The sequence below is a fragment of the Passer montanus genome, unplaced genomic scaffold, assembly GCF_014805655.1.
Source record: "Passer montanus isolate IOZ18808 unplaced genomic scaffold, ASM1480565v1 scaffold4, whole genome shotgun sequence".
Taxonomy (NCBI): domain Eukaryota; kingdom Metazoa; phylum Chordata; class Aves; order Passeriformes; family Passeridae; genus Passer; species Passer montanus.
The window spans coordinates 12,633,937-12,649,161 of NW_024368818.1; the positions used below are offsets into that span (position 1 = coordinate 12,633,937).

A 15,225-nucleotide genomic window follows, 5' to 3' on the forward strand; every position below is an offset into this window, starting at 1 on the left:
AGGAAGTAAAAGAAGGAAAGAAGAGGATGATGTCTTCAATTATTGAAGCAGAATAAAGCCAAACCATCTGAAACTTGCACCTCACTTGGAAACACATCACTATTCTCATTCACTTGCAAAGCAAGCAGGTAGCTCTCAGGATTACCTTTCCTCCTTCAGACTGTTATTTAAATACTTCATCCTAACGAATGAAATATTTGAGAAAGTCTGTGAATTAGAACAATGCTTTTGTCTTGCTTCATGTGAGAAAGTAATGTAATCAAGTGGTCATTTTCCTCCCATTTCAGGCAGAACCAGTCCATTAATAAGAATTCACTAAAGCAAGAGACCATCCTGTATAAAATCCAGTGACATCCAATTTAAACCTTAGCAGTAAAATTCTACCTGATAACAAGCACTGAATACAAGTTACAGCACTGCAAGGCATTATAAATGTGTCAGAAAAAAATTAAGCCCTCAACTTGGGAGCTTAAAAAAAAAAAGTATTGACAATGCCACAATCAATGAAAAACCTGGGAGAAGCAATTATTTTTTACCCCCTTGTTCCAAAATGCCAAAACAAAGAAACAAACAATATCTAAAAAATATCACTGAAGCAAACAGAAAATCCCAATGATTATAAAGGGGAGTAGATTTCTGACTTCTTCATGCACCTTTTGGCTCAGGGTCTAGACATGTTTCTGCACTCCCTTTGGAACATACATACATTACATGGTAAGTGTAAGTCCTGTGACAACAGCCTGAGGTACCATTTAAAAAATCCATGTAGACACAGGTCCATACATCTAAAGACAATTAAAGGAGGAATGAAGAAGAAATGCACATCTGCCCTTGGCCACAGTACTTACTTTGCAACAGAATTCTCATTCAGCTTAGAAGAAAAGTCACTTAGATTCATCTTTCCTAAGCATGGAAGCTTTAAAAATACATATCCAGTCCTTCCTTATAATTCATGTTTCCTCTGGTACAGACAGGGACAGACAACTCCAGAATAACAACTCTGTGCCATCACAAGTGGTGGTCTGGAGACAAGCATTGGCACTACACACAACCACAGTGACAAACATCTGCTATCTTGTACCACTTCATTTTCCTAAGAGCTTTGGTGAAAGAGGTGGAAATACTGTTAACAATGAAATTTGCTAAATAAATACTGGCAGGTACTTACAGGGTATAGCATCTTTGTCAAAGACAGGCTTATTAAAAATAATTAAAAAGTTGTATCTAGGAAAGGTCTGTCAGTGGCTCACACAGACACTGGGCAAAGGGGAGGAAGGGATGCTAGGTGAAGTACTGATCACAGCTTCTCAAGGGGAGCCAAGTTTGCACTCCTTTACACCAGACAGACTCCTGGAAGAAGGATATGAAATGAAGCCGGAAGAGAAACACTGTACTACTGGGAAACCACGGCTGTCCAGGCAATTAAGGCCTCCCCAGGGGGTTAATTACACACAGACAGACAGGCATTTCAGAAAACATTCAGAAAACGTTTCTCAGTTTGAGAAAGGAACAAGCAGAGCTTGGCCAGCCTGGCTCTGGATCCCAGCCTATGTGCGGATGTGCAGCGGAACACGCCTCCCGGGAGGCAGCGACGGGCAATGCTTCAGCAGCAGCTCAAAGGGGCAACTGGACCACCAGGGCTGTGTCTCCACCAGAGTCGCGCCTCCCAGGAGGCAGCGACAGGCAGCGCTTCAGCAGCAGCAGCTCAAAGGGGCATTTGGACCACCAGGGCTGTGTCTCCACCAGAGTCCAACTCCCTTTCCCACCCACTGTTTCCAGGTGGGCTTTACAATGTGGTCATATCCACACTTCTGCAGGACACCCTGCTCCTGTGTTTCTCCTCTCTGTAGCCTGCCCTCAAATTCATTCCCCATCCACAGGCCTTGGAGCAGTGTAAGACAAAAATTTCCCTCCACTGCATCTCCAGCCCCCAAAATCTTGCAGGTTGTTATTTTTTCAAGCAAAATACAATTCAGGGGAAAGAACAGATTAATTTATATTGATGACTAAAGCAAAATTTCTGTAAGTTTTGCTGAGATCACAGAGGCAAACACGGAATCACAGAATGACTGATGTTGGAAGGAACCTGCGGAGCTCATCTAGTCCCACCCCCGCTAAAGCACGTTCATCTACAGCTGGCTGTGCAGGATCACATCCAGGCAGGTTTTGAGCATCTCCAGAGGGGGAGACTCCACAACCTCTCTGTCCAACCTGTTCTAGTGCTCTGTCACCCTCACAGAGAAGAAGTTTTTTCCTCATATTCAGGTGGCACCTCCTGTGTTTCATTTTGTGCTAACCTGTTGTCCACCAGGATTACCTGGTACTTCTCTGCAGAGCAAAGGTGACTTACAAACCCAAGATTCTCATCAATAGACATACTTCAAAATCAATGCCTCTTTCATTCCTTTTGTGATTTTCTCTGACAGTATGAACTGGAAAGCTTGAAGTTATAGGAATACATTATTATTTTACTAACTTTACAACTTAAATCCTAAAAAGGGAAAAATCCTTGTATTTCCCTCCTTTTATTTATGACATGGAATGTGTAAGAATCTACAGTGAATTATCAAGACAAAACCCCAACCCTAGTTGTATAGTAATAATCAACCCTTCTCTCCTGTGTTCTGCACTAACCAAAATAATTTGGGATTTCTGGCAAATAAAAAACTTAATGAGTATGTTAATAGATATTTTTACTACATTTTGCTGTCAGACAGTGATTGCACTGGGAACTGTTGTGTCCAGATGTTTTTTAGCTTGTATGGATTTGAAGAGCATTTCCTAGTAGGAGTGATTGATTACGTGGGACAATATGGTTCTTTTTACTTGTACCAACAGGAATCAAGAATTCCTCACTTCACAAATAGACAAAAGAATAGAGTCAAGGAACTTTTACCCAAACGAAAAAAAACCACAACATGGTGTACAGTAGTGTGAAAGAAAACACATGTGGCAAAACCAGTAGTTTACAAGTACATCACTCCATACCCAACACATGTGAACTCCTTATAAAGAGAAACATTCATCACAAGGGCCAAGGGAATGGTTTAGATACTCTTTTTTTAGAAAGCAATTTTAGAAAGCAAATAACATCCTGAAAATTGTTGTTAACAGTCCCAATAAGCAAAAGCTAAAAAATCCCCCAAAAAAACCAAATATTGCAGTGAATGTGAAAAAGTTCAAAGTTTGCTTTCATCCAAATTATCAGGTTGCACATTAGTTCCAAGATGCAAAATTTAAACCAGTTTAACATGAGAGACTAAAAGTTTTGGCATGGCTGGGGTCATTCCACATATTTTTAAAAAATATTTTGCTCTGGATATTCTAAATTTCTGTCACAAACAAAATTTAAGAGCTACAATAAAAGACTTAACTGAAGAAGATAAGAGGTGGAAAACAAGTGTTCAATTTTTGTTCAATTTTTTTCCTGCGCTTGTGAATTGCAAAATGTTTTATTTCTTTTGTATAATCAGGCAATTCCCAGCTTTTTGTGAGTCTCTTATAAATGAAGAGAAAGGAGAATACCACTCTCCTGGAACAATAAAAAGTGATTTTAGTCTACAAAAATCAGCTAACATCTTAACATGCATTTTCCACTTTAACTTACCTCTAAAAAATGTTCTGCTTGTTGTTCCCGATCCAATTTTCTTGATGTTGTGGTAATCAAACCTGTGAAAAAAAGATGATATTTGATTGTCAATACCATTGAAAAATAAGTATCTTTATCAATCTGAATACAAATTAATTTTTAAAACTCTCCAAGGGAAAAAAATCTATTTGAAGCTATATCAGACACAGATCTCTTGACATCTGTCAAGCATTTTATTTCTCAGTCCAACCATTATCACTTTCTGACCAGCAATGAATCTTTAAAAAAAAATGCTGTGAGAAAAGTAGCTGAGAAACAGTTAACTGTGTGTCTACAGTTAACATGCTACATTTATTACAGTGAATGAAAAAAACTCACTAAAGAATCACTATTTGTCGTATGATTAAGAGTTTCAATGAATCATTTGCATATGACTGAAATTCTTCTGCAAAAAACCTCATTAAAGATTTCAGAGTTCTCAAACAATTAATGGGATAGGATGCTGATTACTTCCACACCAAGAATACTTGACAAAGAAGGTTATTTCTGTAATAACTACCTGTATACATAATGATTTCCATATATAATAATTCTAATGTATTAAAGGTTTTGTTCTACAATTTCTTCCATTTGTTCCATGCTCAGACTGAGTTTTTAAAATAAAGTACCTTTTTACATGAGGATGATCAAGATATCTTTTTTTAAGGCAATGTACTTCCACGAATGATTAAACTGTTAGATTTATACCACAGAAAGAAAAGGAAACACTTCCAAAGTTCCCTTAAGAAAACTGATGCATACCTTCTAGGAACATAGCTTAGTTTTTTATTTTGTTCTTACTAGAGATTTAAACGGCAGATTTGAGTCTTCCCTCATACAAAACATTTCTTTGGATAGGAAAATGCATTATGTTATTGTTTTTTGATACATCAACTTTTCCTAGATATAAAGCTGATTTTGGAGACAATGCCCATGGGCCAATTTGTTCTCAAGAATTTGTGATCTTTAATATTACCAAGGGAAATAAGAAAATAAATTCTTCCTGGATTAACTATTCTACTTGTTGAATTAATCAGGCCAGCCAAGCATCTAAACACATCTAAATCCATGATGACGCTGAATTCTTAAAAAACCCCATCGGCAACATCTACATAAGACTTCAAGTCCCAGAAGACTTCTACCCCTACAGCTCCTTGTATGCTAACACCTTCTCCTTGGAGGAATCCATTTACCTATTTTGCTGAGAAGGGGAGAAAAATTACTTGAAGTAATAGGATGAAATAAACAAAGGGAAATGCACTCTGCTTCCAGGATTTCTGATTCGTTACAAGATACATCAGACCACAGAAGTGACAACCAAGGGGAGGTCACAGAAATTAAGGGTGGATCATTACAATTACATGGAAGAAGCTGGTGCTGGCAAAAAGCTGAAAAAACAAACTGGTATTGCCTGCATCAAGCAGTTGTAAGTGTTCAAAACTGTTACACCATATGGGAGACATCTATCTACTCACTGCATGAGTTTAAACAGAAATGACAGCACAGATGATAAATTTGTGTCATTCATGCAAGATCCCCCCATGTCTAAAAAGAACTGAAAGACACAGGCAAGTAATTCCTAATTATGAAAGACGTTCAGCCCCAATAAATTGATAAAGATTTAAAATTTGAAATATCCCTATTGATCATCTGCATGGCCACTAAGGATATTTATCGAGCACAACCTAATCACAGTACGGAATATGGTAATTTTTATATTATCTTCCACTTCCTTCACTCTTAATGTGCCATTGTGAACTCTACCTACTTTATTCTTTAAAAAGAGATCTCTAGCTGTAAATAATAGAAGGTCCCTGTCCTCACCATCTTCTTCAGGCAGAGAAATTCACATTCCTTTTGAAGACCAAGAGCTAACACTTGAAACTGAATATCATGAACTCTTAGAATGAACGGTACTTGTCTTACAGTGGTAGAACGAAAACTACTACTGCTACTACTACTGCTCCTCCTCACAAAACTACTGTTATCACAAAGGAATTTTTTATTTCCCTTTGTTGAATGTAGAGCCTTTTGACTGCAATAATTGTTAGAGTGCCTTTAGACCTGAATTTTCTTTCAAAAGAGATATATGAACACATAGCAAGTCTCTACAACAGAACTGCCTGTGTTTTAAATGTAGCAGATCTTAGATGATTTCTCACTCAGATTTAACAGCTGATCCTAAAGGGGGCAGGTAGCAGACCATCACCATCAGTTCTGCAGACCTGCTTGTGAAGTATGTTTATTATGAACCATCACAACTGCTTGTTTTTGCTTTAAAGGCAGCATACAACGCCCATTCTGGGCAGTTCCATCAGACTGTTAAATTAATGTGTAGAAATTACTGTTCCTATGCATGTGCAGTTACAAGGATTTTAGTTTCCTCTCCTGTTCTCTGTCCCACCTGGCACCCATGATGGCCTCACCCTGGCTGCTCACTGTCACATACATTCCTGATGTCAGGGACAGATCACACTGTCCAACACTACTACTCAAACTATAACTACACATAAAATCAGCTCTCAGTTACTTGATATTAATATTTATTGAATTATTGTAATGTATTAGTATGGATATGAATCTGGTTCTTTCAGGTTACAAAACTGTATTTTAAGAAATTATGAAGAGTAATCATCAAAACTGAAAAAAATAAATATGCCAGTTATGTCTAAGACTACCCACAGCTTTACCAGTCCAGTCTCAAAGAAATTAATTTCCTGGGTTTTATGAAAACCTTACTATGTTCCTTCCTCTTGTGTTCGCTACTCCATGCCACAGATACATAATAATAGCAATATTTAGCAGGATGTAGAACTTTATTTTTCAGACACTGGGGCAACTGAGAAAAACTTGACTTTGCACAAGAGACCATATCCCAGTGTTAGCTCTTATCTAACTGCATTAAATTGTCATACTCTGTTATGGTGTAAAAGCATTATCTAAAGAAAATAACTCTCAGAGAAAAATAAACCCCAGGAAATTATGTTAGGCTGTGCTCCTGCCTATGAGAAAGTCACAAGGGGACAATGATAAAAGATGACCCTTCTTTTTTTTCCTATCTTCAATATGTGCTGTAGTCCTTATGGACACCGCCATATGGACAACCCTCCAAAGCCAGCTGGGAAATACAGCACACATTTATAAAAAAATAGTCAAAACCACTAACAAGCTTCAAAAGTTGTTGCACACCTCTCAAAGAGCTTCTCTCAAATTTGCAGGGAAACATCATGGTCCTGCTAAGGGCAGGAGGTATTTATAACTGTGATCTTTAAGAACATCCACAGAAGTGAAGAGGAAAATTGTATTCACTAGAGAAGTTATTAACAGTAACACCATCCATGAACAAACAAGGTTATGTCATTCTCTTCACAAAATTTCATACTTTTCTTTGATTTTGTGAGTTAAAACATCTCTCTCTTCATCCTGGCACATCTGTTCCTCAGACCACATAAATGAGTTGTTTTGGGAAATTCCAAAACACTGTTTGACCAAATATTTTACCTTTGAGATAACTTGCTATATAACACCCTGGAGGTCTTATACAACTTCTTTTCCTATGATACCTTCCACACTTGCTGTTGGAGTAGTTTTCCCATCTTAACAAATGAATAATTATTGTTCTAACTCCTGTTACAGAGTCTGGAAATGCTGGAAGGTGAACATGCTCACTCTACATGTCCTGTAGTACTGCAGTACACAGTCACAAGTCTCAGCTGACACTGACAGGGGAACATCCTACCAAAACCTCACTGGATAAGACACTTTACAGTGTGTCCCAAATCAGTCATGTGTAAAAGGAAATTCAGCATGTAGATGGAGAAGAAATAGCAATGTTCTTCATCTCATCACTTTATAATGTGGATGGGGAAACCAGAGGTGTAGGGTGGGTAAAAAAGCAGACTTGCCTCAGTGCTTATATGCAGCCTTAGTGACACAGAAGCAAGAGCAGGACCAATGCAAAGAAATCCTGACAGTTTAGCCAATACATCAGCCTATACAATCTTCAGCCAATGCATCATCTTACAAACCACCAGTTCTAAGGGCTCAGATATGTGATCGAGACATTTGAACACTTACCTCTGATGCCTGGGATACTGCTTTTAGCACATTGAGATGTGCTAAAGAAGGACAAAGTTCAGTGAAAGACCAAAACCCACCTGAGATACTTTGCAACTGCAATTAGTAAAGCCTGCAGTTACTAGAGTGCAAATGAAGAAATATAACTAATCAGCAAACAGTAGCTTGGTGATAGGTCTGATGTCACAGGAGTAAATGCCAGGCACATGTGAGGATGAATGCAGACGTGTCTGTATCATTGAACATGACACAATATCAGCAATAGTTACAAATTCAACAACATGACTAATGCTTTATAATTTTAGAAGTTTGTTTTTGTTTTTAGAATTTGATCAAAATGAAGGATTTAATCTTTGTTCTACCTTCAGTTAGCTCTCGTTTCACAGAAGGGTGCTCATAGAAATAAAACCTCTGTGTGCCTGTGTGTGCTGAAGTAGACAGGCAGTGCTATGCAAATACATATACTGTATGTACAGTCAAATATTAGACTATGTATATGCATGTGTGTGACATTTTGCATTTACCCCAAAAGTTGAATATTAAAAGTTATCCCAAAACGCACATATTTACAGAGGTATATTTAGCTCTAAGGTTTCATTCTTTCCATATATATGCATTATTTGTTGGAATTAATTAATCCACATTTCTTCTTTGGACTTAGCCACAGAAGAAAAATTCACAAAGGGCTGTTAAGTGCAAAGGCTATGACAGAGGAAATCTTGAAGCACTGGAGAGTTTGAACAGTATTACACAGAGGCAGGCACTCCTCTGGGTTTGCTCCTTCTGATGCTTATTCTGTACACATCCAGAACAGCCCACAGCTCTAGGTGTGATAGTAACTAAACTGACCCTTGACTTAGAAGAAATTCACATATTTTTCAGTACTGTGGCACTCAGGGACCAAAAATTACTTTGCTACAGGCTATATTCAGACAGAGATTGAATTTCCCTAATATGGCTCTGAAGCCAAGGAGAGTTCAATAGCCTTCTCCTTATGAAATTAAATTATTTTCATTCAACCAGTGGATGGATAACCTTACCTGAGCTGTTTCCTGAAGTACTGCTTAAAAGATAACAGAATCTGGTATGGAGGAACAGCATATTTTACTGCTATCTCTGGAAGTGCCGCAAATTTTATACTACAAGGAACATTTTTTTTTAAAAAATGGAATTCTGAAGAACTCCTTTATTGATTTTTCATTCTCAAACTCTGTTTAGATGAAATATGAAAAAAGTGTAGGACAGGTAATAAGCAGGCAGGTAAAAGAAACCAAATACATTTCTCTGTTTTAAGATGAAGGCAGAATGTCTACACAGAGCTAGGAAGCTGAGAGAGAAAGCAACATCACCCCTTTCCCTGGCAAAAGATTAATAAGATACACTTACTGCATGTTTTACTGTCCATTTTTTTTTTTCTTGCTCTGCATATTCATACAAAACATATTAGTAAGAAAGTACAAGTAAGGGATGGATGGATTGGAAGTGTAATAGGGGACTTCAGGTTATTATGCAGGCTTTAAACACAAGCTCAGAACATACTGCCCAGCTCCAAGTCACAGCAGTGCATGCTTTACACCCTTGCCTCTCACAGTGGAGTCAGGATCTTTGCCTGGGACTTCCAGGCAGCACAGGGCCATGTATGTCCCACGACACACACACACACACGGATGGTCTGGATGGATTAGCTGAAGTCTAATGTGAAAGATTTCTGGTCCCTAGGTGATGAGGGACACTTTCTCCTCTTTCAGATACTGATTCTCATTTTCAAAGAGAAAAATTTTGAAATGGAAACAAGAATATAAAATCAGACGCCTTTCTCAACAGAGTTCTTGTGCCCTGTGAGATGCTCTGAGCATCCTGTAACACTGCTCCTATTCTGTCACAGTCCAAAGTGGATGCACTTCCCAGTATGCCTTCCTCAAATACTGTAAAGAAGAAGTATACGGAAAGAAAACCACAAGAAGATATCAAAGGAAACATTCTGTAGAGTTACCCTTCAAAGCTCTGCTTGGAAAAATAATGCCTTGGGATTGTTTGCCAGAAATACAGCCCTTTTAACCCAACCAGTTAAACAGACAAAAGGAATAAGTAAAACAAACACTATTTATACAAAAATGTTCCATAAATTCAGTGACTGGTTATACGCACCGCTCATTCACCGAAGCCCCAGGGCTGAATTGGCAGAAAGTCATATGGGAATTTATGGGTTTACTAGAAATCTACAATATTTATTAACATTACACACAAAGGTATGAAACAGCTTCTCCACGCATTTATGAACACAGGAGAGAGTAGGCAGCTGCTGAGAAATACAGCCATCAGTTGTCAGCTGTCCCACTACTCTTTGAAAGTAAATTTAAGTCTTTAGATGGATTAAAAAAAAAAAAAGGGCAGCCACAATAAATAGCATCAGGATTTTCACCATATATTCAGGAACGTAAAACTATTGCACATTCCTGACCATAGAAATGTCGAAATGAATAGCAATAACCAGGGTAATTCTATTATCCACAGGCAGCGAGAGGCATTGTAAACACTCTAACAGCACATTCATCTCCTGCAATAAATTAGGGATCGACAAAGCAAAATTGAATTTCGAAGATAAATGATAGAAAACGACGTACATTTTACTTGGAGATGTAAACAAACATATCATTTTATATAATTACACATGTAAACCTCTAATTTAGAAAGACTGTATTCTGATCTAAATGAATGATACTTCATTGAACAAGAAAGAGAACCCACCAGGCGAGCCTGTGCAATTACGTGGAGGACTGCTGCTTTATTGTTTTTCCTGAGGTGACAGTGAAAGTGGAACGACCTTTTTGAAACAAGCTAGGTATAAAAAATGATTGCTTTTTAAAAACAGTTACATTTTCTAATGCATGGTTATGCCTAAAAAAAAGACCAAAGGAGAAGCTGAAGCAAAACCTTTTTGTTCTTCTTTCGTTGTCCCTTCTGTCTCTCGTTAAGAGTTCCGTCAGCTTATTGCTGAAAATATCAAAACTCTGAACAAAATGCACAGCAAACATTCACTTCAATGAAGATTTTGGATTATGCGTTCCTTTAAAGGCAGATTCTGGCTTTTTTTTTTGTTCCTAGAATATGTTTAAAGTGACAATATGGTGTGCCAGTCTGTTCTGCCTGTAAAACAGGGGACTTAAGAGGGACTCCCTTTCATTCTTTAAAACTCAGCCAGTGCAGTCCCAAGGAACTGCAGGCAAAGCAACTACTTTTCTAAATATTCTTCTCCACTTGTAGAGTGGCCAGGTTTTCTCTTCTGAGTGTTCCTCCTGGGAAGATTATTTGTACTTATGATTGCTGAATACCTGGTTTCCAGACTGCATTTATGAATAATTTGCACCTTCATTTTGGTCAACTAAACAAGACAAGCTGTATTGGCTCTTTCTCACCTAATAAATCTGCTGTTACCTTTCCTGCATTGCAGTTCCAACCTACATCCTTCCCAAGCCTGATGGAGAACACTGTGCTCCAGATAAAGTCTACACATCCACACTAAAGCAGCCTAACTACGGATTCCTGTTGTTGCATCTAGCAGGGAGCAGCAATGTCGTATTAGTCCTCAAATACACTGTTTCGTTTACTCCATTAATGAATTTCTACTCTTCAAACTCCTAGAGATCCTTTATTTGGGTTTTTTTTTTCTCCCCCTTAGTTTTTTGTTTTTTTTTTCTTTTCCCCAAATCCTCTGGTGTGGATGATGTCTTCCAACCCTGGATGAGAGCAAGCTCCCTCTTTTGAAGCCAGCATCACTGAAGAAACCACCAAGTAAGATCATTTGTCTAGCCAATACTTGAGATAATCTGTTAACGTATGCCCTTCAGCATGCAAATTCTTTATGCAAGACTCATAATTTTTATTTCCTCCTCAGCCAGGACCATACGCAATATCAATTCAACAATTAATCTCCACGTCCTCGTGCCTCATAAATTCTGCAGTGCAACCGTATCAAATGCATTACTGAAGTCCACGTAGATGACATACAAAGTATTTCCTAGAACATCATTTATCTTATCCATGACATCAAGATAGGCTGATATAATTTACTTCTGGTAAACCCATGAGCACTTTTATCCCGTTTCCTATTTATTTTCATGTTTTTAATTATACTGTCCTTCAAAATACTTTTGAAAGCCTTGTGGTTGACAGAGGTCAGACAAATAGTTCTGTGACTGCAAGGCTTATTTCTTCGACCCTGCCTTCCTGCTCTTTGCTGCTGACATTTTATTTGTTATCTCCCAGCTGCATGGCTTAAATCTCAAATTTTATAATCCCCCTCAGTATTTACTTGCTACAGGAGTTGTATTTAAGGTGCCAATTCTTTCACATTTCTGGAGCAGAAATTATCACTATTCTTCCTTTATATAAGAGTGATGGCAGTGAGTTGTGTTTGGCCAGGAAGAAGCCAAATCCAAACTCGCTGTGGACAGCAGGATAAGGTTTGCAAAGGTTGCTATATCAAACCACAGTCACCACCTGACTTTGGTCACTTTGGACTGCAAATGGCTTTCAGGCCTTTCACAGAGATGTGCTTCTTGAACTCAGGTGGGATGAAACTCAAAGTGCAACCCAAAATGCCTGCCCGCTAAAATGATCCCTCAGGACCTACCCTTAACAATGCAAACACAGTCTGCAGTCCATAGCTGCAATATTTATATAATATTCAATGTGCCCAAGCTGCACTGGCCCCTGCAGCACAACTGATGAGCAATTTCTCCACGCTGTCATTGTCGCCTGAGTCATCTCTTGGGGCTGTGATGCTCTGGAACAACTGAGCAAATGCCCTTGAGGGACTGTCCCACAGGGGCTTAGCTCTTCTAAAACACTCCACAGATAAGTTTATGCTTTGCAGGATAAGAAGGTTTTCAAGTTCAAATGCTTTATTTAGGCTCAAACAAATATGTAAGAATAGAAATAGCACTCATATCTTCTTTTGCTTTCTTCCCTTCAGAAGCGCAGTGCCACCTAAAAACCTAATTGCTAATACAATGCCTCAGCACAGATTTTAACATCTCCCTGCATCGCTTCCATTTTCAGAGAGAAATTACAGAATTCTATTTGGGCTATAATTAGCATATAATTATTAGAGGCAAAAATAGCTATAAATATATCTAACTGGTGGCTAGCTTAGTAACCGGCAAACATCATCATTAAACAATTTTCTTTAATTTTTTGTGCACAAAGGCCTCATAATTCTGCAAAAGCAACAACTAAGCCTAACTAGACTCTGGATATAGTTTATGCTAATTAACTTCACTGTTTGCAGGAATGAAGGCATATAATATCTGCAGCAAGGGTGGTGGTGGTGGTGTCACTTTCAGTGGAAAGAGGCTACGTAAATATTCTGCACCTTGGATACATCATGACTTCTTGTTCAATCTCTTTTTCTAGCATATTGTAACAAAAGAAAGGAAAAAAAGAATAATAAAAAAGTCTCCAATGAGTGCTTTTGTATAACGTATGCATAGGTCACAGCCTGATGCAGTCCTGGTGTTTTCCCTTCTCAATAGTGGAGGAGGTGCAGAGGGTGTGCAGGGCACAGCTGTCAGCTTCCCCCCTAAGTCCACACTCCCCCATTACCTTTTAAAGAGAAGTGATTTTGCATTTTTCCCTCAACCAAGCACTGTTCTCACCAACAGAAAAACAAAACCAGCTTTTTCCCAAAATGTGTTAAAAAAAAAAAAAAGGTGCAAATCCCTCATGACCATCAATTGTCTCCAGGTCAGTAAAGCACAATAGTGAGAGTGGTGCCCTGCACTACCTGCAGGTTCCCCAGGTCAAGTCAATCTCATCTTCATCTCTAAAAAGAAAATGATTCATTGGTGAGGTGATCTTGCTGCTTTGGAGGCAGAACACAGAGCAGTGGAAAGAAGCCTCACAGAAAAGATATACGGCCCTCTTTCATGACATGCAACTCACACTCACCACTGTCAAGATCTGCCACCTTTCCCAAGGTTTCCTGCCTGAGAAGGCATACTGAGACACCTCTGTTAGATTTCCAGCTCACCCTCTGTTTTGGTCTGTAACTTTACATGGGGCATTTTATATCTCCGTGCTTCAGCTTTCCCTCCCATGAAAATGGGCTAATGGGTATGTTTCTTTCTAAAGTGCCTTGTGACCTAAAAGGAAAAAAAAATACTTCTTGTAAGATATTATTAACTAACAATATCATGAAGTTCAGAAATAACAGCACTAAGCATTTTCTAAATTTTTTCCTTTTTTTGCTTCTCTGAGCACAGATTTATAAACTGTTATCAAAGGCTAAAATACAGTGTTAGGTGTGACCCTGACTTCGGCGGCTCAGCACATAGCAAACAGCAAAAATGCACAGCAAAACTAGAACAGGAACAGTAGCTGCTTTTCTCTGTGAAGCCAGCCCAGTGCCCCAGCCTTGTGAAACAGCTCAGTCCTTTGAGTAAATCCAAGTCTCCTTAGATGCCTCCCTCTTGCACAGGTCCCTTATAGAAATATGATGGATATGGATGAAGCAGGAATGGAAATGTGTATGCATGAAAGCACTCAAAGAAACAACAGTCAGGTTTAAAGGAATGGTCTATGCTGCTAACCAAGGAGATGTCTGGGGAACAGGCTGATTACATCTGCCTATATTGCTAAGGTCCCAGCACTGACCTGTCAGCAGGAGATCTGTGATTTGGTAACAGGAGGAGGGCAACAAGGTTCCAGCACATCACCTACAATACCATGTTAAGAAAAGGACAGATGATGGCCTTAAAGAGATCCAGGATGGGACAAAGACAGTCAGCAATGCCTTACAGAAGCAGAAACATGCCAAATTGCAACACAAAGTTCTGTTAAGCCCTAAATGTTTTGGAAGACCTGTTTAAAACAAGATCTGTTCAGTTCCTTTTAAGTCAAGAAGAACCCAAGAGACACAATGAGGACTTCAATTTCCCACAAGAGTAATCTTCACCACAGCACTTGAAAATCTGTACCTTGGGGTGCAGGGTATGAGAGATTAAGAAAAAAACAAGTTCAAGTTCAAAACCAAGATGAAGTTAAATAAAATAAAATAAAATAAAATGGCCTTCTCCCTTCACAAGATCTCACACTGAGTTTGTTACAATTAATTCTGACACTCTTATTTCAGCTAGTTTTAATCTAGGCAACTTCTCACTGAAATGGATGCCATGTTTAACTACCCTGCTGACCACAAGCTGAGGAAAACCATGAGGATAATACACACACCCATTGTGAAACCTATTCTGTGCTAACCTATCATGACTCAAAAGCTGGTTGTTATTGCGCTACTGGATACAAAGGCTCCAAGGCAGAGTGGGATGCTTGGTGTGCTCATTTGCATCTCATTACCCAGCATGCTCTTCCTCCTCAGTGCTATTTTCATAGTGGCATTGTTGTCCGAGCCCTGGGAACAAGTGAAAAGATTTGGTGACTTTGGATGCATGCAGTTCTTTTCTACTTGCTTTGCTCTCCCGTTAAAATGAAAGGCTTTCCAAAGTGGTGAAAATGAATCAATT

The 15,225-nt window shown here is 38.7% G+C and overlaps 1 protein-coding gene across 10 annotated transcripts in view; it reads right to left on the minus strand.

Moving 5' to 3' along the window:
- FAT3 (FAT atypical cadherin 3) overlaps positions 1-15,225 on the minus strand; it is a 399,017-nt gene that overhangs the window by 130,598 nt on the left and 253,194 nt on the right. For all 10 annotated transcript variants that reach the window (XR_005628561.1, XM_039718448.1, XM_039718450.1 and 7 more), the window contains one exon: positions 3,608-3,669. Coding sequence is in view for 9 of the 10 variants with exons in the window: in XM_039718448.1 (XP_039574382.1) it covers positions 3,608-3,669 (62 nt within the window). In the remaining variant the exon portion in view is untranslated. The remainder of the gene's footprint in view (positions 1-3,607; positions 3,670-15,225) is intronic.